This window comes from Ostrinia nubilalis, chromosome 7, assembly GCF_963855985.1.
Source record: "Ostrinia nubilalis chromosome 7, ilOstNubi1.1, whole genome shotgun sequence".
Lineage (NCBI taxonomy): Eukaryota > Metazoa > Arthropoda > Insecta > Lepidoptera > Crambidae > Ostrinia > Ostrinia nubilalis.
Window position 1 is genome coordinate 1,684,209 of NC_087094.1, and position 27,423 is coordinate 1,711,631.

General features: G+C 40.5%; 1 protein-coding gene across 3 annotated transcripts in view; it reads left to right on the top strand.

Annotated features, from left to right (window-relative positions):
* The window catches only part of LOC135073042 (teneurin-m), a 207,470-nt gene that overhangs the window by 168,389 nt on the left and 11,658 nt on the right, over positions 1-27,423 (top strand). For 2 of the 3 annotated variants that reach the window (XM_063967050.1, XM_063967051.1), the window contains exons 3-10: positions 19,348-19,509; positions 20,064-20,360; positions 20,451-22,172; positions 24,969-25,246; positions 25,341-25,557; positions 25,670-26,074; positions 26,152-26,487; positions 26,730-26,937. In XM_063967050.1, coding sequence (XP_063823120.1) covers positions 19,348-19,509; positions 20,064-20,360; positions 20,451-22,172; positions 24,969-25,246; positions 25,341-25,557; positions 25,670-26,074; positions 26,152-26,487; positions 26,730-26,937 — 3,625 coding nt within the window. The remainder of the gene's footprint in view (positions 1-19,347; positions 19,510-20,063; positions 20,361-20,450; positions 22,173-24,968; positions 25,247-25,340; positions 25,558-25,669; positions 26,075-26,151; positions 26,488-26,729; positions 26,938-27,423) is intronic. The other variant, XM_063967052.1, reaches the window with a different exon arrangement.

The following is a 27,423-nucleotide window of genomic DNA, read 5'->3' on the forward strand; positions in this document are numbered from 1 at the left end:
AAAAAACGCGTACAAAAATAAAGGATATGGTATACTTGAGAAATTAATATTAAAAACAATAAATCGATATTTAAAATACCATTTTCAATTTAGGCATTGCATACACATTATCCATCAACAACTGAACTAACTCGTCGTTTTGTTCGTTTGTTTGTTAACAATTCCGCGGAGCACACATCCACAAACCTTCATCAAGCGTCACAGACTAATAAAAACAAACATGGACGCATCGCGCGTCCCCTGTGATCGATCGCGAACGTCTGAAACGTAATAATATTATTGTGGTACAATTCTGCCCTTTTATGAGTAATTTCCGAATGTGTTTGTAAGGAAAACCCTTTCAGCAATAATGAAACAGCACAGCCATTAAAAATATAGAAGTGTTTTTACGTAAAGTCTAACAACATGGTTTATTCATGCGATACCATGAATTACGTGCGAAACAAATCCTCCGTGAGTCAACATCGTTACTAAACGAGATAATTACTTATTTACCCCCATTTTAATTTTTCACCCGAAATTCAAAGCCCTAACCTCATTTACAAAATTACATAAACCGAATGCAATAACGTATCCATTACATAACTATAGGTACGATAAATAAGCAATTTAACGAGTATTCCCATATCAGTATCGATAATAACACGGTTTTATATTTGCCATTAGCCAAATGTACCACTTCGAATCGCAGCAAGCGACAAATGGGAGCGTATCTGTAACATTCCAACTAGTTACCGGCCCAGTGGGCAGCGTGTGTATATTAGTTGTTATTCGCTATAATTTATTTCCCCTGGTAAATAGGATTAGCGGCGGGTGGCGGTGCACAGTGGGTCATTTTTTGCGACCGGACAAAAGGGCAGCGGGTGGGCCCGCTAGCGTAACATACATGATTTCGCGGTACAGTCTGTTGTATTATTTAACAATGGGAAAAACAATCGTTACTGTGAATGTAGGTATTTTTTTCACAGTTGGGAAATGATTTTATTTTAATAACCTACCTACTTCACATAAATCGAGAAAGTTTAAATCTTGCCATACTTTTGTACCTAAACATAGATTTAGATCGCAATGAATAAACGACCTGCGTATTAGAATCCAGACAGGCTTTATACCAGATAAATTGTGGCATTAATCAGAATTAATATCCAAAGGTCTAAGTTACGGTCGTAAATTATATTATGGTTTGAATAAAATTGTAATACTTATTTAATAAAATAGTATACATTTTATAACGAAATTATGTCTAAACATTGCTAACATTAACTTTGTTAAACTCGAAAGTTTTGATAATCGTACCTTACACATTTACCTAACACCATAGAAAATATCACAAGCAAAATAAACAAGCTTAACCCACTTTTACCAAAAAAGAATCCAAACAAACCCGGTTCAAAATATTTCGCTCACGCCATAGAAATTAGTGTTAAACTTTTAACGCTAGAGATAGTGTCCGGTAATCCGGAGGTTTTCCGGACAAAAATACTTAGCACATACGGCCGGGCCGTCGCGACCAATCAGCCTCGCCAGCGATTGGCTTTGCGGCAAAGACAGTGCCCGGTTATGTTGTGCGTGGTGACGGGAATTGGGACTTTTCAAACATTGTGCAGTGTATTGGTTTTGAATTTTCGAGTAAGTCGACAGATATCAATGTGATTGGATGTTGATGTAGAATTTTCACCTATTTTGACTGCGAATAATGCCAGTAGGTATTGTGGCGCATACAAATACTACTATTTTTAAGTGTGTACCTTCGCCTAACCTCGAAAAAAAAAACGAAGGAACACCACTGCTACACCCCAACCAATAGTAAAATAAAACTTCAATAAACATTTCATTATTTTTAAACTGGATATAAGTGTGAACCATTTCTCTCACATTTAACGTGCGTGCTAGACATTCACCTTCGGATACTTCATCTTCGAGCACGATGATAACGTTATTCCGAGGGTCGCGTCGAGCGGGATATGGCTGCAGGCTAGGGGGCGCCACTGAGGGTGAAGTTGCGAAAAACACTATTATAGCGAAATTATCAAGTGGCCGCGCTGGGATAACGGATATCAGATTTTAACACTTTTAGCGATTCCGTGCTAGTTAAAAAAACGGAACTATAAAATCACGTAGGTACATAGGAAGCCAGTAGGAATAAATATCCTGCTGGCTTGATAGTTCCGTTTTTTTTAACTAGCACGTAATCGCTAAAAAGCTGTTAAAATCTGATATCCGTTAACACCTTTTTAGCGATTACGTGCTAGTTAAAAAAATCGGAACTCTATAAAATGACGTATCTATCCTACTGACGGTAATTTTCTCAAAAATAACTGGATACCTTTCAATAACACTACATTTCATCCGACAAAACCACAATAAAGTAGCATCATACGAAATTTAATATTTTTAGTTATATCGCTTACAAAATCCTCTTTTTAATTAACCATTCTACATTTTCGTGTGCGATTTCACCTGAATAAATATCGTTCCCGCAAGCCCCTTTGTATAACCTCATTTGGCAGCCCTACAATCGCGCTGAATATAAAATATTGATCTCACCGGGAATTTATGAAAACATAAAAGTGCGGAGGTGCGAAGACGCTGGGCCCTAGCCGGGGGTTAATCTGGAGTACACTCGGCTACAGTTTACTTACACATTTGCACCTTCGACTTAAAACTCGTTCGGAAAAACACGACGAGAATTTCGCTCGCGCTCGGCCGTTGACTAGAGTGATAAGCCCTAGATTTTTGAAATATTGGCAAGCAATAAAGAAGCACAAAATGTGTAACTTATTCTGCGTCATTAAACACTGAATTATTCCCATTACTGATTTTACAACCTATATGACTTATTAAAACGATAAGGCCTGTTATTAGTACGATAATGTAATCTGTTTAACTAACTTCAAAATGGAGGAGCTTATCAATTCTACTGTTTTTTTTTTCTGGCGCATAGGTCAAACTTTGGTCTGACACCATTATTGTCATGGACAAACTCATGGTCAAAGTTCAAGTAGTGAATCGGCGAATTATCGAATGGCTTAAAAACTAATGGATGCAATCTCGAATCGTACCGATGCTGAACATGCGCGGATGGAAATCCTTCCGTATGTTATTAATGGACAGTGTATAAGAGTGAAAATGTTACATAATTCTCGCGGCTGACTGTATCGGAGATTACTCGAAAGTAATTCGAAGTCTCATTGCGTTGCCTTCGATTTGTCGACGCTTTGAATATATCCCGTAATATCTTGCGATTTCTGGTATTATGGCTTTCAAAATATTAAGGATTTCAGTCGTCTGCTATTTTCTCGGTGTTAATCTCAAAATTCTATTTGTCTTGCTTTCCCAATACTTATTAAACTCTCGAGTGACTTAGGTATAAGCTACAGAGTACCTACCCACCTACATTATGTGTATGTACTCTATTCCATCCATCATCATCATCATCATCATTTCAGCCATAGGACGTCCACTGCTGAACATAGGCCTCCCCCAATGCTTTCCATGTTGATCGATTGGTAGTGATTCCATCCATATCTAGGTCTATTTCTTAGTTATCTAGAATAGGTCTCTTTCCATCTGTGTGCGTGTGTTTTATTTTGTCTAGACTTACGAAATCAAATTAAATCATTTATTTGCGTTACATGTGTGGTTTGAATGTTATGAGAAATGCGTTTTTAGGATTACCTTTAGGTCCTTCGATTGTTAAATACCCCAAAAACAAAAGCAATACCTAAATATCACCGGCGTCTCAAAATGGCCGCCGAAGAAATTCAATTTAATGCACTTATTTGTAACGCGCGATCGAGGTTCATTCGGTCAGGGATTTTTGCAAATTAAATTCCGCCAGCAAAAGTCCCCAGGGGGATCCACACTCGGTTATTGCCCATTTTTAGGGATCCTTGCGACATGAAGAATAACCATATTTTATTCGTTTTTTAACCTGCAGTTTATGTTAAGTTGCGCAAAAGTAAGAAAAAGTTACTGAACTGATTACAGAACTTAGGACTGGATAGTTAAAAAAAATCCCATCATTGTTATTGGACCTACAAACATTTACTTACTTTATATATCGTCATTACGTACGAGTATAATATCAACTCTACATTTTTAATTGAAGTTAGAAAACCCGGCAAAATAATTTTAATCACGTTTCCAGTCGCTACATTACAAGCACTTACACCACTAACAACCCCTAATACTTACTCTTCCTTCATCTTAAGTAAATATTTAATTTATAAATGCATTTAGGTACAGGCCCCACCAGTGGGGTCCGCCTCTTACCTGCCCGCTTTTTATTTTTTCCACAAACCCCGCGTAATCCGCACTGGGCACTCGTAACTCAAGCTTTTATTTAGTCTCTAAATTAAGTAGGTATAAACGCGTTCGCCTTTCTGACTTGAATACCGCCATTCATAAGTGAAATGTGTAATTTATTTCATGGGGCGGGAAATGTTAATGCGACCTTTGTAATCCACGGCATACCTGGAGGCAAACGAAAAATAAAAAACGGATTACAAAAACAATTTTCGAATGTTATGAACGGTCTATTTTTCTATTTTCTTTCGGCGAGTATGTGAATGGCGGTCGTTGAACCCGATTCCATTGATTTCATTTCGATCACGCGAGTTTTTGGGAACTTAACACGTTTTTTGTAACAAGAGCGTTATGTCCGATAACGAAATTTTTAAGTTTTAAGTGCTCACACTATAGCATAAAATTTGAGCTATAATTATTTGTTTGTGTGAATTTTATCGATACTAAGTACTATATTTACGTTTTGACTTTACTAGAGCATAATACAAATTGAAAAACGTATCGCGATTCTGTAAGCCAATATTTTATGCATATGTTTTTTTCAACCACGTCAATATTTATGAGCTTAACCTCTGTAAACATTGAAAGTATTAAAATCAGAACCAAAAAACTATTAATCAATTTGCTTCAAGCAGGCTCTCATCAAACCTAATATGAATTAATAATAAACGTTACAGTGATCAACATATTCCGCAAATTACCAATTAAAACAAGACGACCGACGCTAAATTGAGTCCGTATCACTACGTTATGTGTTCGACACCTCCCACACATACAAATTAGGTATTTCACACTTCATACATGAGGTGGCAGATGGCTCACCGCTGATTGCTAATTCGGGCTGGCTTATAGTCCAGTAGAATTAGCTTTTAAATCGGAAATAATTCCTACAAAAGATTTTATTGTTTTAATGGCTTCATTGGTTGCCCATTAAGACTCTCCTAAGTTTTCGACTTCGACGGAGTTGTGCTTAAGTGGTGGGGGCTCCCGAAAGGGGCATTTTTTCGGTTTTCCGGTTATACCGCGTAAAGGACTTACCCTATCAAAAAGTGGTCTTCATGATGGTTGAAGGGCACTTAATCCTGCATTGAATAAGACCAAATTCATATGTTTTGGACAAACCGTTCTCGCGCTAAAGTTCGGCAAAGTAGAAAATATACGTATAATTAATGACCCTCTCCACGTCCAATGGTTTGTTACCCACAGGCTTCCAAGTCTTGAAAAGGGCCACCTCAACCAGTGTAACCCTATCAAGGCTTACGAGCTTGATGCGCCTATCCTTGTTCGTCCCAGCCGTTCCTTAACTGCGGTTGCTGCACCTCTTCCTGGCACTCACCTGAACGACTCTGTGTTACCTACTGTGGCTGCCCCTCTTCCTTGTATCCTCCTGCATGACTACGTTGCCTAGCCGTATGCTTGGTCTAAGGTTCGACGCCAAAAATCAACAACAACAAGTTCATATTAAAACGCTGAAGAGTTTTTTGTTTGTTTGTTTGAACGCGCTAATCTTAAGAATTACTAGTTTGATTGAAATCATTATTTTTGTGTTGAATAGCTCATACATTGAGGAAGGCTATAGGATATATACAATTACTCTACGACTAATAGAGGCGAAGCAGTAAAGAAAAATGTTGCAAGCACGGGAAATAGTATTTAAATTATTTTCACTCGTCCGAAGTTGATTTTGTGGCATCGAACCTTGGACCAGGCATATGGCTAAGCAATGAAATCGTACAGGAGGGTACAAGGAAGAGGGGCAGCCACATTAGGTAACACAGAGTCGTTCAGGAGAGTGCCAGGAAGAGGTGCAGCAACCGCAGTTAAGGAACGGCTGGGACGAACAAGGATAAGCGAATCAAACTCGTGAGCCTTGTTAGGGTTACACTGGTTAAGGCGACCCTTTACAAGGCTTGGAAGCATGTGGGTAACAAGCCATTGGACGTGGAGAGGGTCATTAATTATACGTATATTTTCTACTTTGCCGAACTTTAGCGCGAGAACGGTTTGTCCAAAACATATGAATTTGGTCTTATTCAATGCAGGATTAAGTGCCCTTTAACCGTCATGAAGACCACTTTTCGATAGGGTAAGTCCTTTACGCGGTATAACCGGAAAACCGAAAAAACGCCCCTTTCGGGGGCCCCCACCACTTAAGCACAACTCCGTCGAAGTCGAAAACTTAGGAGAGTCTTAATGGGCAACCAATGAAGCCATTAAAGCAAAAAAATCTTTTGTAGGAATTATTTCCGATTTAATCAATTTTTGTGTTTAATTCTACTGGCCTATTATGACTCGACGACTAAATTTGACGGTACATCGATAATTACATTTATACTTACATCTATACTCGTATAAGCACTGTCATTTACGCCACCAAAATTCGCTAATGAGATCAGATAGTGGAGAGCCGAAAGACTTTTTATAAAAGAGCGCAAAAAAGAAATGTTCTAATGATGAGGGATTAACTAACTAACGCTCACTGGGATCCCAACACCAACCTATGGAATTGATGCGGTAGTACCTATATTTTTAAAGAGAAATGTTTGCTTAAAAATAGTTTATAATCTTTCTAACAAATCTTTCAAGGCTCTCTAAGTAACTGAATTTCTGGTTGTAATCCGAGTTGAAGCATGTCCCGTCAGTATCTTACAATAAATCAAGCGACTGCTTAACGTTCCCAAGAACTTCCTATCACTAAACCCAACCTTATAACTATAGATCTAACTTAAATCGAATTCGTGTTGATCGCTAGGCTCAATAAAACTTGAATAACTCCGCGTAGGCACGTCAAATTTCAAGTGATCGTTGGAGAGCCTCTAAACGCTATGAATTGAATTTTGAAGGTATGACATTTCAATATCTCTCGGAGTACAAAAGATAAAGAGCTCGGAATCGATGCCGATGACAGTCTTCATATTAACTTCTATTTTAAACGATGGCTCCTCAACCCAACTTGTTGTCAAGTACGCAATATCATCCGTGAGAGTGATAGAGAGATCGATCACTTAAGACTAGCTCACGATCATAAAAGCACTGAGAATAGGAGAAAATATCTGAACAATACAACTTTTTATAGGGCTGTGTTGCTTTGGGATTCCTAAGTGATCTTCATATCTTTTATCGTAATTTATAACATCATCTAGATAGTTCCTGGCTCATTATGCTTAGACAAAAAGCATTGCAGAGTTCAGTTTTAGCAGCTTCAAGCAAGTACACTGTCAGAAAAAACGCATGATCACACAGTTTAAGGTCCTTTATAAAAATACCCCCATCAATCCGTCATATTGTAATGCTGGCTGTCACTTTGCGCGCTAAATAATACATGATCAGCGCTGCGTAACATTCGCTACAATGACCGGCCGCTGCAACTGCGCTCGCTGTCAGCCGCCTGATGGATGACATCATTCCCCCATGGCATCAGCAAAACGGCTTCTAGAAGACAACAGATACAGATCTTTAAACTATGTTGATTAGTATTTTATGGACGATTTAATATGAAAACTAAACAGCTACAGTGAATCACAGCCTGAAAGTTGTTACAGCTTTTAAGATGGAATAAATATAATCAGCTAATGTATGTATTTTTAAATTAAAAATCTTACTTATTGCATACGAAATCGCATAAATTTAAATCTTGTCGGTGCAGTATTCGTGTAAACAATTTGGAATTCATAGATTCATTTGGGGTTACATATGTTGACACCTTGGTTGGACAACTCCGTCTTCGCAACTCAAAATTTCCTTACACCCTTATATTATTATTATATTATATTATATTATATTATATTATTATACCCAAAAATAAATGGACTGTCGAGTCAATCCCAAAAAATGGGACAAGGATCATCAATCCTTTCCGCGTTTGCATCAAATATGTACACATAAGCACACATCGGAACGGAACGAATCGTAACATGACACATTCTCGATATAACCCTCATAAAAAGCCGGAGGCCCGATAAAATATGGAGAGTAACGGATAGTAGGGTAAAAAAAACTATTACTGGGGTCTTAGAAGGAATGGATTCGGGGTCATCGCATTGTGTCATCTCGCATATCGGAGGGCCATCGTTCGTCACCGGGAAGATGGATGGCGCGCTCGGTTTACATTTGTAAATGGGATTCGAACTCGAGTGCTCGCTTGACCGGCCCGCCCGCTTTTTGCTCTCTTTGCGAAGCCGTATTTCGACCTATCGCACACCCCTTTACGCATTCCTTTTACACTGTGCAACTACTAGATTAATTAGTCCCAGCGCAAATATTTATGCACCCAATATGTTAATAGTGTTTGCTTTTGAACGATGAATTTAATATCTGCGGCCCTCCGCAAATCTCACAAATGAGCCGCCCCGTGTGATGTGTAATAATTGCACGTATAAATCAAAATGACACGCGTTTAATGGAACCGAACCCTACCAAGGCGGGGGCATCTTCGAAGGGAAAAAACTCGAAAGAACCTCTTTAATGCACACAGTCCTATGCCTATTTGGGTACAAAGGGACGAAGTGTGCTTGACCTATGGATGTATTTCCAGGCCCCGGGATGTTTGCGAGTTAAAACTTGGCGAATCGCTCGAGTGCCGAAGTGAAATTGGATTACTTTTATACATTCAGGCACAATGCGCACGGGCTACGTGTTGACGTATTCAGCACAATAGAACGTTCAATTACGTGACTTCAGGGTTAAATATGCGTTAAATATACATTTTAGTCCACGAACACTCGAATACAAAAATCTTTCGTCATTTGTAACGGGAAAAAGCAATTATTTCTAATGCGTGTAGTGATTCAGACAATAACGGCTTTAATTAAATTCTGTATGGCACACGCCACACTCACCAATCAATCAAAACGCAGACTATTAAAAACAAGTACGCAATGTGACAGCGTGCACCTGTCAGAGTGACGTCAAATCCCAGTCCCAGAAGCGCCATTTTGTTTCGAAATTCGGATGCAAATGCCGTTGAAACGGAGGGGGTAACCCGATCCGAGCCGGTGCGATGCAGATTTATTTCATAAGCGATATGATTTTACCGCCCCAGTGCGATGCGTGAAGATAACACGTATCACGTGACAGCGCCCGTTAGCACAAATAACCGATTGTTATTAATGAAAAGTATACAGTTTCAGATAAATGGCTTCGTAGATAGTACCTAGTCTTTTATTTCAGATCAACATTTTGAGTGGGAATTTTAGTTATTAAATTAAATAGGACTTTTCTGTATGCAAAACTATTATACATCGAAATTAATAACTATAGAACGTTTCAACAATGGTCTAACATTATAAGGACAGTGACATAATATCATTGAAAAAAAGACGAATATTTTAATAACTTTAAAATGAAACGACTCTCAGACATGACAAACAATCTATACCTAGTGCCAATATTGCGATGTCCAGACACCCCATCCTATACTCAAGTCAAGGACTCTATTGCACTTTTTTTTGCAAACAATATCTAGGTTTATACAGAGCAGTCACGTATAGGACGAATTGAACTGTATAAAAAAGCCCCTTATAACATTGGATTATCGCTATCAAAACTAACAAAGTGCCTTAACCATAAGGGTGAATTTGGTAAAATTAAAAAAACCGAAGCTACCTTACGTAATACAGGTGCTTAACGCGTTGGGGGAAAGAATATCAGCTCCCGCCGATCGCTGCGCCAGCTTTTGGAGTTCACGGCCAATTACGCAAAGAAAATGCATGCGGATTTTTGCCGGTTTTTTTTCCGACGCAACGCCCCCCGTGCATGAATGACCACTCCGCCGGCACTCGACTCGAGATGGCGTCGCATCCGTCGCAAATGCACATCCCTACGCGCGGGTTTTTGAAAAGAGAATACGTCGGCTTTCGGCGACACCTATGAGTGAGAATTGCATTTGAATTCGACACTAGCTTGTTAGTTTTTGAGTGGGGCGGCAAAAAAACCTTGTTTTGTTCTGTTTTGTCGCAAAATATAGCTCGTTAAATCATTAGTAGAACAAATCCAGAATATTTTGCAAAAAATCACGTAGGTAATGCTTTTTTAAAACATATTGGAATTAGATCTTACGTGCATTTGCTCTTACTACAAAGGCCGACTGTTCTTGTGCAAAGATACACAGAAGACACTTCCTATAATGGACTCCTAACAATGCACTCACGTAGCGTAGCGGCAAATGGATTGATTCACACACGTAAACTGCATTAGGCCTATGGTCCTCTCGGTCAAAGTCCTATATCCCGACTGCTCGAGAAAGTTGCCGTCTTGTAGTGCACCATCATCTAGGTAGCCATACAAGGGCTATTATTATAGAAGGTAGTTTGGTTTAGGAAGTTTCAGTGCTATCTAATAGCTTAGCGTCCGTGTTTCAAGCCAGAATGCACGTTTGTCTTTCGTTATATTGAATAATAATAAAGTAGATTATGTAATGGCATCTAAACATAAAACAATGGGTATTGTGCAATATGCAATTGAATGGTCATAATAATGCAATAATTTTTTATGTCTCGAGAAGATAGTTAGGCATTTCCTTGAATAAGGGTAAAGCAGGTTGTCCTGCAAGGGCAAAGATGCGTTATTATGAGTTCTGTGTTTATGAAATGCTTCCCTGAATTGAGAATCAAACGTGTTCCGCCGTGGACTCCCAATAGTTGTTCAACTAACCCTGTTGTAATTTTACTCAACAGCAACAAAGCACGTAAACTTTTTCTTTACTCAAGAAAGTTATTCCACAACTATATGAAAACAATCTTATGCTGAGTGAGGAGCGAACAGACGTCGACTATCAAAAGGCTCCTTATGATTCGCAACCGCTAAAAACACAAGTCTTGCTGTCCCGTATTTACACAGCATAATAACGATAAAGTGAACCAGTGCGTTTTATTTTATCGCTATGGGCAGGGTTGCCACATAGTAGACAATATGACTGACCAACTGTATTTTCAATAATTTCATTCGACTTATCAGCAATTATTGGACTTTTTTCAGAAGATTCAAAGATTTAAGCAGCCCTATTTAGAACGCCAGTCATCAATGCCTAATATGTAAACCTCGTCTCACATCTCACTTTTGACATCTCATAAATCTTTTTGGTTAAAGAATAGGCCTCCTGTACTCCTGTCCCGCGCGGCAAGTAGTACTGCTGGATTTCATAAGGTTTTTACGTAAATTTCACCCACTTAAAAAAAAATATGCTCAAAAGAAGCCAAGCCCGAACCAATAGTTAATAATACCGACAACCCACTCCTAACAAAGGCATGTATTTAGCTTAACTGGAGGGTTTAACAGGATTATTAGGGTTTGTTTACGACTAATTACTACAGTAATTATTAAAATACAAATGGCAGCCCTAGGGTCGGTCGATATGCCGCGGTGTGCATCGTGATAACGCCAGATATGCACCCGGGCGGGCTTAAATACTGCATTATTTGCCCATTACACTGCTCCACTTTCCCCGATGGCGCGATGCGAAAGATATTTCGTAATAGGCTTTACTGAAATTACACAGAGTTCGTTAAAATCACATAAAATTAATAAGCTGCACGAAAGAATTAATAGAAATTACTTTTTAAACCATATAGATGTCGCTATGAGAAAAACAGCTGAACTACAACGTTACAAAGCTTTATTTGCTTCCTATCAATTCATGACTAAACATATCAATGTCTATATACGTATCAACTGCTGTTCGAAGCGATACATTAATTACTACCTGCCAAACTAATGCTTAATTAGAAATAATAGCTGACTTCATAATAATAGATTGGTACTATCGGCCCACCCTGACTTCCCTAGTTTATTTTGAATGACGTTGAAAGCATACTGATTATGTTGATTTAATATTTTTTTACTCTGGCATGCACCTTTACGTTATATGTGTCAACGGTTCTGCAGAAAAATGCAAAGTGATAACGAGAGAAATTGTGCTTGCTTCCCTCTATAAAAATATTCGGTGTTAGGGCAAACCTTGTATAAAATTGCAAACATAATTTCCATGGTGTGTAGCTTATGAACAAAATTCAAAGTCAAACTCCATTGCCACCCCGCTCGGCGCCGCCGCTGCGCACGTCATCGGCATGAGCAACGCATGGGCGCATAATTTGATGACGTCATAAACATTTTCACAGGGTCCTGCAACTGCACTCGTGAGTTCTCGAGTTTATTTCATGTTTAGTCAAACATGGAATAAGCTTAGTAAAAAAAGTATTACAGACGCATAGGCCCTGAAGAGCATATTATATCGTCTTCCGGTCTGGTAAAAAACGATTTTTACGAATAGGAAAATGAACGATTTTATGTCCATGCTGCATGACTACTGAAAGAACTCTATTTATTTGCAATATTCTCGAAATCACATCCACTAACCGCTTTAAACCCCGATCATCGATCAGCCTACTTACGCTGTCAAACAATACACAGCTTTGCTAAGAAATATAAAGTGAATCGCAAAACCCTTTAAGAGTTTTTTCCGAATAACGAGCATCTACCATATCCCGATACTGGTCAATCCGCAAGAAACGTCCATCACGTGCGTAATTTGGATATATGCGAGCATCGCGCCCGCGCCTTCCGCGCTCCATCAATCTCCATCAGCCCCTAAAAAGCGGCAGCTAGTGGTATTATACCCGGATCGGACTTCACGGGAATGCACAGGTGTTTTTACTTACCGCCATACATCACCAAGCACTTCAAGAAAACAAATTTCCAAAATGGGGTCAGATTTAAAGACACTCGAATTTAATTTGCTGGATCAGTCGTCGTCTCCTTTGTTTAATCCGCCTTAAACTTTAAAACCTTTTAAGCCGAAAAGTACGTCACTAAGCTGAATTTAGCATCGTTTTAATAGAATCTAGATAAGCTTGGGAATATATTTTTAGTTTTATCGCTGCATATGAGTCAACTGTTCGTTACTGGAATGGTGTTTTGACATTTCAAATAAGCAAGGCTTTTAATTTAGAACGTTAGAGCACGTAATCATTTTGTTCAGGCAGAAATTGGTTATACCATATAATAATAAACCCTTGAAGACGGCGGGATTTGATGTCATAATACCTATTACTAACATAAGTTTGCCCTATTTCACGATATCAAGCAACTTTGTTACTTTATGTATATCGTCACTCCATCTTGTAGGGCGCCACTTATCATGCTGTCATCGACGTAAAATACTGCAGTGACAGAAACCTCACAGGCACGAGTCGAGCCTAACCAGGCCGGCGCGCCATCAACAAATTACATTGTTGTCGAGCCAATTACACAAAACATTCGTCCACGTCGCAAATCTCCGCTCAGAATCGTTCATTAGCGGAAGGGGAACGCCGATACGACGCTAACTTTTCACAAAACTTAAGACGTAAACGCCAAATGAATCCGCATTATGCCGCCACCCCCGCGACTCAGATAACACAATTAAATAACTATCTCGGCCCATTTATCTGTTTGAGTTCGTTTTGTTTGTTTCTATTAGTCGTAATTAATGCCTCGACGGCGGAGGTTAATGAAGGCGCGGCTATCGCGCATCTGACGGACGAATCAAACGCCATTGTCGTGTGACTGGCGCATTCCTCGCACAAAGCCGCGTAACGAGCCGCCATCGGCGCCCGCACGACCTCTTTTGCACCTCGTCTAATACCTCCTGGAATTTCCCAATTTCACCCCCCTTATCAGACCGCCCGATGACACCTATGAATCTTCGAGCGTTCCCCTTGAAATCCATCGCGCGAATCAGTCACCACCGTAACTGCATTCTTCAGCCGACAGCTAATTTGGCCCCCCATTTACGTGTAAGTCCCGCATCTATCACGCCGTCTCGGCATTTCTTCCAATTTACCGAGTACTACTCTTCTATCGGAAGATTCAATGAATGATAACGAGCCTAATAAATACGGAGTCGGCTCGCCGAATGGCCGTAATTAATTTAATGGATTTAGACAAAGAAATATGTACAATGAGATAGTGAGATTGATGGCGGAGCTATGTTGTTTTGACCATTAGCAGATGTCGGGCGAGCCGGCCGCCGCGTGGCAACCCGAGCCGCGGTTTATTTTTCATTGAACGGTGCACTAATGAAGGCCCACTGGCTGCGCTTCTAACGAGCAGTAACGCTGCACTTCCCGTTTATTATCAACCCTGTAATCTAGCATCCGTTACGGAGCCGGCGCGGCGCCGTACGCTGCTGCTCGACACAATTAAACGCATTTAGGCCAAAGAAAAACTCCTTCCTGGGGTCTGCACCGGCTGACATCGCTCGCGTTACATCATTTTAATTTCTAATGCACCTACTAATGTATGTACATAAAGTAGCAGTCTTCTACGTGCTATGCAGATTTCATAGCGTACCTTTGTTTAACTCTGTACGGATGTTTCTACGTCTAGCATTAACATAAAGTAAAAAGTTCTCTGCGGACGGAGGAAGGGTAGCGTCCACCGGTCTATATCTGAAATCAGCGCAACATAAATTAGCGGACAGGTCGCGTGACGGACCGACTTAGCAACATCGTCTCCTTATCGTGCTCCGGAAACCACCCAACTAACCGCTCCATATATTCCGTGCCCACAAAAAAACCAACCCTAAAACCCTCCACGAAAAGTCTACATTTCCCCGACGCGACGTATTGAAACGTCGCCCCCGAAAACCAATTTGGACTCTATTCATGGAAGCAGACGGTCTAAATCCGCGGTCGGACAATAGCGATCGCCAACAACAAATAAGGTAACATTGCCAGTATGTCAACATAAATAAAGCTGAGTGTCCTTTAACGAAGCAGACGTTGACGTCGGGACACTAATAAAGCATGGGCAGGACAATGTGGACTTTACAGCTTAAGACTTAAAATTGGGATTGGATGAGCGCGCACAGGGGTAGTAAATGAAGGCTCGCATTTAGTGGTCGTGGTGGTAGTGATATGGGTGGACTTCCTTTGTCTGGTAATCTTATCAGTGTGGCAGGCGGCCGCCCGTCTTGACATGATACATTGCTCCGTTATACGTTTTGCATTCGGAGCTATGTAGCGCTATACAGCTGAGCTGTAACGCGCAGCAATCGACCCGCCGTTCAAAGTGGAGCTACTTTCAGCTGGCGAATTTGGAGGCAGCCTGTTAATCAATCTTCGCGAAATGGATCTCGAGATCAGCGAGTATAGACTTAGATCTAACGGCGAACCATCTATTAAAATGCAAGCGTAATTACATTACTCGGGACCTACTTTTAACCGGTAGATAACGACGGTCCCCTACCCAAATTCGTTCACTGAATTTTTCAATCATTGCCTCCAAAACGGTTATCTTTGAAATCAGTAGCGGCGGACCCGAGCTTTTAATTAGTGATAATAAAAATATCTTGAGATTCCTCGGCATTTAGAGTTAATGAACCGTTCACGTAGTTCCGCAGTCCTTTGGACGGATATCTAAAGATAGTCGGCAGCGTCAAATCGGCAGCGCCGATCCCTTCAGATCGCAAACTTTGAATACACCTCTTTCGGACTATCGAAAAGTTCCCAATAATGGATTTGTTCGAGGACTCAATTGTTCCACGATGAATGGGCACTAATTAAAACGAAGTCACGACGCCGCCGGACCAAGTTCCCGATTGTTTCCCAACTATAAATCGCAGTAGCTCTCTCGTATAAATATTGTACGGTACGCTGCCCAACTTTGGTGCTAAATTTAAAATCGAAATTGGGGAATCGGGAACGGGAATGTACGGCTTAAGTGTTTTCAGCATAACTAGCTAGTTGGAATACGATATGAATCTGCATAAATAAGGATTTCTGTTCCCGATTCGCGTTCGAATCAAGATTAAGGGGTAAATTCTAAATTGCTCCCGGAATGTTCCCGTAACGAGTTTAAGATTGTGAGCACGTGTTGCCGCGTCTCTTGCCTTCTGAGATTGCCTAAATGTATCCCGTCTGTCGGTGTGCCACGCTCACAGCTGCCATACATCAACGTCGCGAGTTATGAAACTACCTGGAGATGTATGTTTGAAGGTCTCACCCCGACCGGCGGCCTTACTGATGCTATGGCGTACGCACAATGTTGCGTAAGTCGAATCGCAAAGCCATCTCCTAAAAAGGAAAACGTACCCCGGTAGCACGGATGGGATTAGCATCGTTTGTAGGCTACGCTCCGGAAAACCACAATTTCTCTATTACAAACCCCGTCTAGTCTCTGCCCAATAAGGAATCACGTTGGCTCGCGCCGCGCTCGGCCGCAAATGAGCCGAAACACACCCCCTTTATCTTCCAATAAGTAAGCGAGCTTTGGTTTCCTTGCAGGGAAAATACGGACTCTAAACGGGAAACACCAAAGCGAATGCCAGATGGCTCGAAAAATATAAAAATAAACGAACCGGAGTATGGATAGTGGTCTCTATCTGATTGTGATTCAGCTTTATGCATAGACGAGTCTGCAAATATGGGTACTATAAAATAACGGAAAGTCGGTCGGTTCGCTCGTAAAAAGCGGCGTTTTTCTGTAACGTAAACAGAAACCGAAAAACAGATCGTCGACCCGCGAAGGCAATTTTGGAAAAGTAAAACGGAAAAAGTTCGTTCCGGGACAAATCCCAGGGCGGCATTCAAAATCGCGTTCCCTTTTTAAAGTTGAGACGATTCGCGTAACGAGTGTCGAATTCTCGGGCCCCGGGGCCCCCTCCCGGAGACGAAGTGTCCCCCGGAGGTGCCTCAGTAATTACCCACCATTACAGACAAAAGACACGATCCGTCCGATTACCATAATTCCCAAGCCCCGAGACGGGATATAAATGGGCCACATTTTGTAGTAGCACGACGACTGACGTGTGTATTAATGACTATACTTGTCCTCTTAAATTAGGTGAGGGATCTGGTGATTTAGTTTTTCATAGGCGGCGGGCCCGGCGGGCTCGGCCCGGCGTTGTCGTCCGACAAATCGCTCGTTCACTGGATGCCAACTACTTTTTATATGCAAATGAATTATTAACCGCTGGGCGCGCAACCTGGCGCCTCGTGTGGCGTTCCTCTTTTTACACCGGACAAAACTTTTCGCGTGAAATTTTAAAATAACTTCATTTATCTCTAATTACTGCGGGAGAATCGTTTCAAAGGGCGCCGCCACAAAGGGCTGCTGACGATATTATCGAGAACTTCGCCATTTTCTTTTCGGCAATGAAATTGGGGGGCGATCGTGAAAAAAACAACACAAAAACCCTTTTAAAATTAATTGAGTTTTCTTGCGGCTACATCGGCCGCTACAATAAATTAATTAACGCTCGAAGGAATCCTTAAAATTTGTCGAGGATCAAAAGTTGGCGGCGGGCGCGCGGCGCACAGATAATACTTCGATTTTCCATTAGGTTGTATTAGCGATGGGAGAGGCCTCTGCCGGCGCGCCCGCGGTTGAGCATTGGCTGCCGATCTAATATATTTCCTTTATAACTAACTACCGGAACACGCGATCTTTGATCCATTTGCATGGGCCGATTCACGCTCCTATTTGTTTACGAGCAATTAGGTGAGCAATATTTGCCCCTTAATTGAATTTGAACTTGTGAATTTTCGTGGATAGAATTAATTAAATTTTTCCCGCTGCTAATGCCTCCGCCCGTGCGCGAGCTGATTAATGTTGTTAAAGCTTTTAGCGAGCCGAGCGAGGCCGAGCTTTGATGCTTAGTTCTACACAGCGTTCCAAACGACCTCTTGTTGACTTGACTTACAATAAAATAAAATCTGGCTAATTACCACTTTTGGGAACCTTTCGGTTAGGCAAGTAGGTAAATAGGATTTTCAAGGAGCTTCGCAAGAATTTCCAATGTATATTCCATGAACTCGCTGCTGTGTACATTGCACGTTATTATATGTATTATTAAGCCACGCCTCGGACGACTACTCTTAAATTAACTATCGCCGTATCTCAGCCATCAAGCTATGATTACGAGTTACGAGATTAGAATGTCAACATCGCGCAGTCTATAGACCGGCAGCACACAAGATTAATGTCTGCAATATTCCCGCGGCGTATAAAGTAAAATTTGCGCCACATTTTTTCTAGCACCTCCGCCGTTTCCCCAATGCATTGGCCAGTATACACGAGTGATTAAGTGCGACCATTTGCCATAAGCTTGCCCACCGCCTTGCCCTTTTAACTACCAGTCAATCAAGTAACGAGCCATTTGGTTGTGGCTACGGCACTCTCCCTCAGGAGTAAAGGTCTCGATTAAGAATCTTGTAGCACAAAATGTTTCTCGGGTTAGAGGATTTTGTAATAAAATGTTTTTCATACGGCCTGACTTCGAGGTATAATTCAACAAAGAATTGTAAGAAAAAACTTACCTACGAGGCCAGTGTTTGATGTAATCACTCTAATAATTCTGAATAGTTATTTATTTAGATAGTGCACGTTAATTTTGGAAAATTCTTCAGGACGTAAATCGTCGCTTGCGATGAATGCTGTACTAAATAATAATTTTTAGCAGCTTCAAAATCAATAAATTGTCAATCAATGAGTTCGCCCCCTGATTACATCATTTACCCTTTGCCACACAGAATCTATGGAAGTCTAGTTTTGACTGCTCATAAAAGACTAACGCCGCGGCCCGCGCTGGTATTCACAACCGATGCTTGCTTAAGTGAAGCAGCAAAAACGCACAGCGTTGAATAGAGCTCTGTGTTTGGTTCAGTGTGTCACCCTGTGCGGCGTGCGCACTGTGAGACCTCATAGCAATACCTAATTTTTAAGTAACCCCTTTGAAAACAAAATTTAGATATGTGTTACCACAGGGGTCACTTAAAAATTAGGAATTTATGGTGAAAACGGGCATAAGTCTGCCATTAGGTTAAGCTACTGCAGAGTAAATACAAATGAGTAGGTCATCTTCATAGAAACGCACCGAGCGCGGTTTGTATGTGAGCGCGCCAATACGTATGCGGCGCGCACGCACACACTGACAAAATTTAGCGTGGATTAGCGGGGTGTTGCGCCGAATACCTATCTACTCATTTGTATTTACTCTGGCTACTGTCCACCTAACCAAATGCGATATAGAAGATATTAACGGTATGTCTCTGTTGTCCCCAGGTTGTCTCCTCGAGGGCTCCCGTCCGCCGCCCGATGTGCCTCCGCGCAACCCAACCATGTCTCGGCTGAACGGCCGCATCACCGGCAACCCCGCGGACCTGGCTGACTTTGAGCCGTCGTGTCTCGTGCGGACGCCTTCTGGAAACTTCTACGTGCCTTCAGGTAAAATTTGGAAACATAACCCAAATAGAAGAATGTAGTATTAAAAAAAGCGACTACCATCAAAACACCCTTGAAAATGAGGCTGTAAATAGTGACTGAGTTTATTCCGCTGCTTCGTCTCAGCACTGGCCCATTTATTGTCCCAAAGTAGATGGTAAGGTTAATACTGGGACGTGTAAAAGTGCTTTTAAAAAGCCAACTAGCAAAAATAAAATTAGCTTTTTAATGAGTTTTACCAAGTTTATACCACTATCAAGTATTATTCTTTATAGTGATCAGCATCAGGTCATTCGGACTCCAATGAAGGAGTCATTTAGACTCTAATTTATGAGAGACAAAAAGGAAGGATTTGGCTTGCACTCCGCACGCTGGCCAGACGCGTAGACGTTGGTGTTGTAGAGGCCCGATGTTTACATAATAGCATATTTCTCCCGTAATCTTCTCATACTACAATAACTATTAAGAATCTACCATAGTCTCCACTAAAAGGAAACTCATTGATTATTCTAGACTAGTGCAAGCCCAGACCTTAATCCACCAACAAAATTTTCCAGGGGACATCCAAAAGAATCCGTCTATGGATTACAAGTCGAACTCATCCTGCAGTAGTCCAGGCAAGCAAGACAAAAGCACCCTCGAGAGGATGGACAGGAGCGACCGACACCCCGCCTTCGGCGCGCCCGTGCCGGTGCTGCCGGTCCGGAACAACCTCCGCTCCACCCACTTCCCCCCAGCCGCCTCCCGGTTCCACTTCAGGAAAGGGCTCTCCTCTCGGTGTTCGTGGAAGTGCACCGCTATAGTGTTTATAATTCTCTTCGTTCTTCTATTAGCAATCGCTTCTTATATGTCAGGTACGTTTACTTAGTTATTTAGAATTTTTGCTAATAACTTTAATGCTCAATGTATGTCTAGAATAAAACTTAATTGTACTTTCATTCCAGCTTCATACTTCGTCAACTGGTCATATCAAACCTCAAAAGCATGTACAGTACTAGTTGGTGAATCAACTGAAATGTTCCCAGCGTCTAAAGCCACGACGCTGGAGTCAAGTAACAAATCATTAGCGAGACCGCACCAGAGCTCGACCTCTTCAGGCTCAGGTAAAGGGGACAGCCACCCCCGCCCGCGTAGGAGCGTAGGGCATGCTTCTGTCTCGCCTTCTGTTTCTTCCATGAATCCTTCCACTGTAGATATGCATGAACTAATCACTACGCCTTCTGTGAGCACCGTTAGTGTAGTGCATGGTGTGACCTCGGTCCCGCCCCGCTCGACTGACGTCACTCAGCCAGCAGTGGAGGGTGCTAATAGCGCTTTTGTGTCTAGCAGTGTTAATATACCCGTCTCAACTGGTGAACTAATAGATAGTGCTACGCTTGAAACCACGCCGCGTAATAATGAACCGCTGGAGGGTACCACATCTAATGAGCCAACCGATAGTATGGGGAAATCTGATAACATTACTAATAAAAATACTGAAAGTGTGTCTGCCGTCAGTGCTAATCCTGATGTTGAATTCCCACCTGAAGTGCTACCTACTAAAACTGAACCTGTCGTTGAAAAGGATATCAGCAATATTGCTTATGAACCAGAATCGATGCAAGGTGATGCATATCCATCGCTTTACTCGTACGGTGTCCAAAAGTTTCAATATCTAAAATTGTTAGCCAGATTAAATGAAGTGAATGAGCACTTGCATATCAAATTAAGTGAATCGGTGGATAAGGACAAAGACCTAAATAAATTACATTATGTGACTGAAAATGTACGTAACAAAAATACTGAACCTCCTACTACAACTCAAATTACGACTGTAGAACCAATAACAACAGAAATAACATCAATAACTAATACGCCAACAACAGAAGACAGTGTGTCCACAGCAAAATTAATGACCACACACATTCCGCATGTTTTGAATATCACACAGTCTACACAGAGTGCCACTAATCCTAACATTGTGGTGAATAACACGGTCACGCCGACTGAACCGGTTCTGGGAGAAGACGAACCGGTGACTGTAAATATTGCTTCCGAGTCGAGAGCGCCAGAAGCATCATCTAACCCAAAACACGTGTTGATTAATTTGACAATTTCTGCCGATGATGCTGGCAGTACATCTTACAAGCCTCTTTATTCGTTAACAGTGACAGTCCCTACTGTTGGCGATAGCAATGAAATACCAACAGTAAAGATTACCCCAATGGAAGTTGAGCCCACATCACCGACGAACTTTAACAATCCCATGAAAATCGAGAGTTCAACGAAAACGACTCCACCTCCAATCAAGACAGAAGTCGATTGGGGAGGCAGCTGTGAATGCTCATGCCCGAGTTGTAATGAAGATAATACTAGCGATGACTTTTACTCTGATTATTCCGATAGTTCTACCACCGATTCTACAGGATCCACCACTGAATCTGAATCTACTTCAGATGCTAATGAAACTTTTAGTACATCCACGGAAAACGTTAGCTCGACAGACGATGTTGAATCATCAGTAGTAACTAAGACGAATACTGAAATGACAAGTGATATAGATTCAACGACAACAGATGTCACAGATTTCACAGATACAGATTATACGACCGAATCTATTGTGTCCTCGACTGTACCAAGTTGTGAATGTCCAAAGGTTGTATGTCCGCCTATACTCATACTAGAAGGTGAGGTTGTTGAATTTGAATACGATCAACGATAACTTACTAATATTCACCGAAATCATCTTTTAGGGTTTCTTGGTCTTTACAACCATTGGTGTCTAACAAACTAATATGCATGCTCTCAAAGAGAGGATGGGGAGTTATACTTTCTAACTGCTTTTATCAAACGCATGTGCCTTTAATTCCATCTGGGTGTCATTGTACTTTTTATTATGCATAGTTTAGTTTAGATGTTTAGTTTAGTTTAGATGTTTAGTGTAGATAATATTTCGCACCCTTAATAATATAGGGGCACAACTCAAAATTTTTGGTTTTTTACTTTTTGTACTAGAGAGGCACATTTTCGCAAGTTCTACAAGATGGCTTTCACAGAAATCGAAAACAATGATCAGATAAAAGAGTTCTACATTTTGTGCCCCTTCCATACTTTCGTCTATCTTCCCGCTAGAAGGGCTGAATCAGTGACATGCCGATATTTGTCGAATCCGGCCCCCGCGACTGTGGTCCAATTTGGAGTTGTGCCTTTGTGTGACAAACTTTTAAGTAAGTGTTAGTGAGCTAAGACTAATTAATTCCTTATATTTCTAATAATATGTTACATTTTCATTTTTATTACATTGATAAAGTCCCGTTAATCATAGAAAATTATAAAATATAACTTTAACTTTAGTTAGGCGGACCATGGATGGGTGTTTGTAGTTAAATTTACAACTCTCCTGTAAAAGTAATTTTCTTCTTGGTATTAATTTTCATACCTATTGGTTGATTAGGAGCCTATAGAATGTTATATCGCGATGCTAAGAAATAAAGCGGTGGTTATGAAATACTTCCCGACAAATAAACTAATGATTAATAAAATAAGAGACATACCTACGTGTTAAGGCTATTAACGTTCGCTCAGGGCTCGGGTTGGCTTTTTTCTATGTTTATTTTATGAATAAACGCACTGGTCAGCCAAAAGGTGAATTACTTTATTATGATAGTGTTATAATTTTTAATTATATTATTCATTAATTTATTACGGTCACATAAATTGATGCTAATTAATCACTCAGATTCTGAGGACTGAGGATACATCGAATTTATTTTAAAATTATCTTTTCACGTATTAAGTTACTACAATTTTACTGATCAGCTATTAGACCTTGAAATTTTCAGTTTGTCTAAATTTAAGTTCTAAAGTGCTTTTTGTCTTTAAAAATATGAGTTCGTAATGAAATCTTGTGTTAACGCCACTAACAGTTTCAAAGATCACGGAGTTTGTGATAACAAACCAAGCATACTTTGGGATAAAAAAAAATTGTACAAAATAATAAATATTGGGTGTCCAATATCGTCGTAAACCTTGTGTACCTAGATTCTTTGCAATACTGAAGTCAAGCAGGACGTAAAGGGCTTCTATTTGGAGGGCCAAAGATATGTATTGAGCTTTCTAATCACTAAAATGATCAAAAGCAAAATGATGATGAGTACGGAAAAATTAAAAGCAGCTATCTTCGATGGACTGCAAATCCGTGCTCTTATAAAAGACTGTATTTGTAAACCATATAACACAAATTGAATCTGAAGCATGGCTAAGGTGCTTTAGTAGTAAAATATTTTTTGGGGAATGTTAGAACACCAGAATGGATATTCTTGTGTTCAAAATTGGTTGCTAAAATCCTTCAAAAATTACACACGTCAATTTGAGTATTAAAATTGTATTTTTTACAATAGCCATTTGAACTGATTCCCACATAATGTGGGTGATTATAGTAAGGGACAAGGAGAACGGTTCCTTCCACCAGGACAGCAGGATAGTGGAAAAAAGATACCAAGGTACTGGCTGTTGGACTTTAATAAGTGATTGTCTTGAACAAATCCATAACAGAAAACCTTACAGAAAAAGTTTTTGTAGGTTTTTTCTTTATTTGATGAAAAGCATATTTTTTATAGGGTAAGAGTCCCTATCTATCTAAGTAAAAATATTTTGAATGCATAAAATTAGTATTTTCATGTCGGTTTTCTCGGAGAAATAGCTAATAGTCTTTATTTTAATCTAATTCGACATATCTAATAATTTTCTAGTATTCAGCACCCTACTCTTATACTGAATTGGCTATAAGCTACTATACCGCACAATAACTGTCCCCAATGTTATTCATATTCATATTCATATTCATATTCATATTCATTTATTGCATCCTGTTGTACAATTAGGTGTTTACAAATAATTATGTCTAGACACAAACAAGAGCCCTGTAAGGGCATTGCATGTTATTGGGCGTAAATCAATATAAAAATCCAATAATACACTTATTTTTAAATATTAGAGAGCAATATTAGGGAATATGCCATATAAAACAATTCAGCCTAAGGATTAGATGGGCACAAGTACAAGTAATACCCAAAATCACAACAACAGAAATAGTAAAATAAAGGCCTAACTTTGAAATATTTTTTTAAACAATTTTTTTAAATACTCATAATCAATATTTTCAAAAATGTCTTATGTCAAATTATATAACAGATACCAGTGATGAAGTATGCTTAATTTGAAAGTTGTAGCTGATAAAATAAAGATTTTAGAGCCAATTATGTAAAAAACCGCGATCCGCCGATTGGTTTTTTGGCTTTTCCCAAAAAACTGAATTTTGGAGTTGTGCCCATTCATTATTAAGGGTGCGATTTGTTAATAAGCTACAAACTTGCACGTATTCCAGTCAAGATAATATTCATCACATTGTAGCATGTTTAAAACTCTCATTATTCTATATTTTTCAAAATAATTTCTTGCTAATTACATTCTTCACATTCTAGGTGCGCGAACGTTTCCCGCGCAAACGTTCCCGCCAGACGGGACGACATTCACACAAATTAAACTAGGTGAAAAATTATCTAAAGAAATCCCTCCATATAGTTACTGGAACGTACAGTTCTACCAATCGGAAGCTACGTACGTGAAATTCGACTACATGATTCCTAGAGGAGCATCGATAGGAGTCTATGCCAGAAGAAACGCATTGCCAACTCACACGCAGTATCACATTTTGGAAGTTCTGAGCGGATTTAAAGCGAGGACAACAAGAGCGTCACATGTAAGTAAACAATTTTCTTAGACAATAATCCCTAATACTTAAATTAAAAGAGGGAAAAGCAGCTTTTATTCATACATTACCGTTAAATCAACAGCCTTCTGTGAAGAAAGAAGTAACACACTACATGGAGCAAGGGCACTGGTTCCTGTCTCTGTACAACGACGACGGCGATCCTCAAGAGATATCGTTTATTGCTGCGATGGCGGAAGACATGACCCACAACTGTCCCAACGGATGCTCAGGCAAAGGCGAATGTCTCATGGGACACTGCCAATGTCAGCCTGGGTTTGGAGGGGACGATTGCAGCGAGAGTAAGTTATACACAACACTTTTCTAAATCATATGTAGACAGCTCAATCGCGCAATGTTTTTACTGTAGGTTTTCTTGGTAAAATCAGTTTCTCATTGATCGTGTATTTGTAGGCGTATGTCCAGTGCTATGCAGTCAACGAGGCGAGTACATAAACGGAGAATGCCAATGTAATCCAGGATGGAAAGGCAAGGAGTGTTCTCTACGGCACGACGAGTGCGAGGTTCCAGACTGCAACGGCCATGGTCACTGCGTCAACGGCAAATGCTCCTGCGTCCGCGGGTATAAGGGCAAATTCTGCGAAGAAGTCGACTGTATCCATCCAACCTGCTCAGGACATGGCTTCTGTATCGAAGGCGGTTGCGTTTGCAAGAAGGGATGGAAAGGACTGGACTGCGCTACTATGGACAAGGATGCACTACAATGCTTGCCGGATTGTTCTGGTCATGGAACTTTCGATGTCGACACGCAGACTTGCACGTGTCACGCTCGCTGGTCGGGTGACGACTGCTCTAAAGGTATTTTCGAGCTATATCAATTCTTATTTGCTCAACTTTTGCTAACAGTCATCTGATCATCAATGTTTTTATTGCAGAGGTTTGCGATCTAGATTGTGGCCCTCACGGCAGATGCGTTGGAGAATCATGCGTTTGCGATCCTGGATGGACTGGTGAATACTGTACATCTAAGCTGTGCGATGCCCGCTGCAGCGACCACGGACAGTGCAAGAATGGCACCTGTCTCTGCGTCTCTGGATGGAACGGCAGGCATTGCACTCTGGAGGGGTGTCCACGAGGTTGTGCCGGTCATGGTCAGTGTAGAGTGGCCAATGACGGACACTGGGAGTGCAAGTGCTTCGACGGCTGGGACGGCCCAGACTGCACGACGCTGAAGGAACAAATCTGCGACGATTCCAAGGACAACGATAAAGGTAACTTTAGAAATGCAAGCAACCTTTGAACCAAAATAGAAAGACGCGGGTCTTAACGCGATATTTATGAACGAAAATGAGTTACCTTTCGGCTGCCGTCAAGCCGTGAGTACATAATCTAACTCATTCATAAATGTCGCTTTAAGACCCGTGTCTTTCTATTTTAGTTGAAATGGAACGCGAAAGTTTAAAATCTTATATTAACCTTTGAACGTCATACTTACTTCCATGCTTCTGTTTAGACGGTCTTGTTGACTGCGAGGACCCCGAGTGCTGTCAAAGCACAGCTTGCAAAGGAAGCCAGCTCTGCGTCTCTTCGCCAAAACCGACGGACATCCTCCTCAGGAAACAGCCTCCAGCGATCACCGCCTCCTTCTTCGAGAGGATGAAGTTCCTCATCGACGAAGGTAGTCTCCAAAACTACGCTAAACAGGAAACCTTTAATGAAAGGTAAGACTTTGTGTTCGGTGTTATTCGTTAGATAAGTTATGTTTATGTGTCTACGGGGATGTATTGTCATATTACAATTTCTAATCTTACTTATAATTATTACAAATCTTAATGCATCATGCAAAGTTATATGGCAATAAATCCTTTTTAGCGTAAAAAATGTGATAAATAACTAATAAAATATCTGTTATTATAATATAAGATACGCAATGTTGTGCCCCAGTCAATCCCAATGTTTTATTTACATTAAGAGTGTTCTTAAGCTTTACTTTCTTTTCCTTACACGTTCTATGCGGAGACTGTATTTTATGTTCATAGCTCAAAATTTGGCGAAGGCCCTAACAATTCGGCACTTGCATGTTATTTTATTTATGTATCAACTAATACCTTTATATCAGGGCCTTCCTAACAAACTAATCTACTCCTTTATTAATGAAAATATGTCCAAATGATGATACTTACTTATTTTTTGTGATTTCTCTCGCC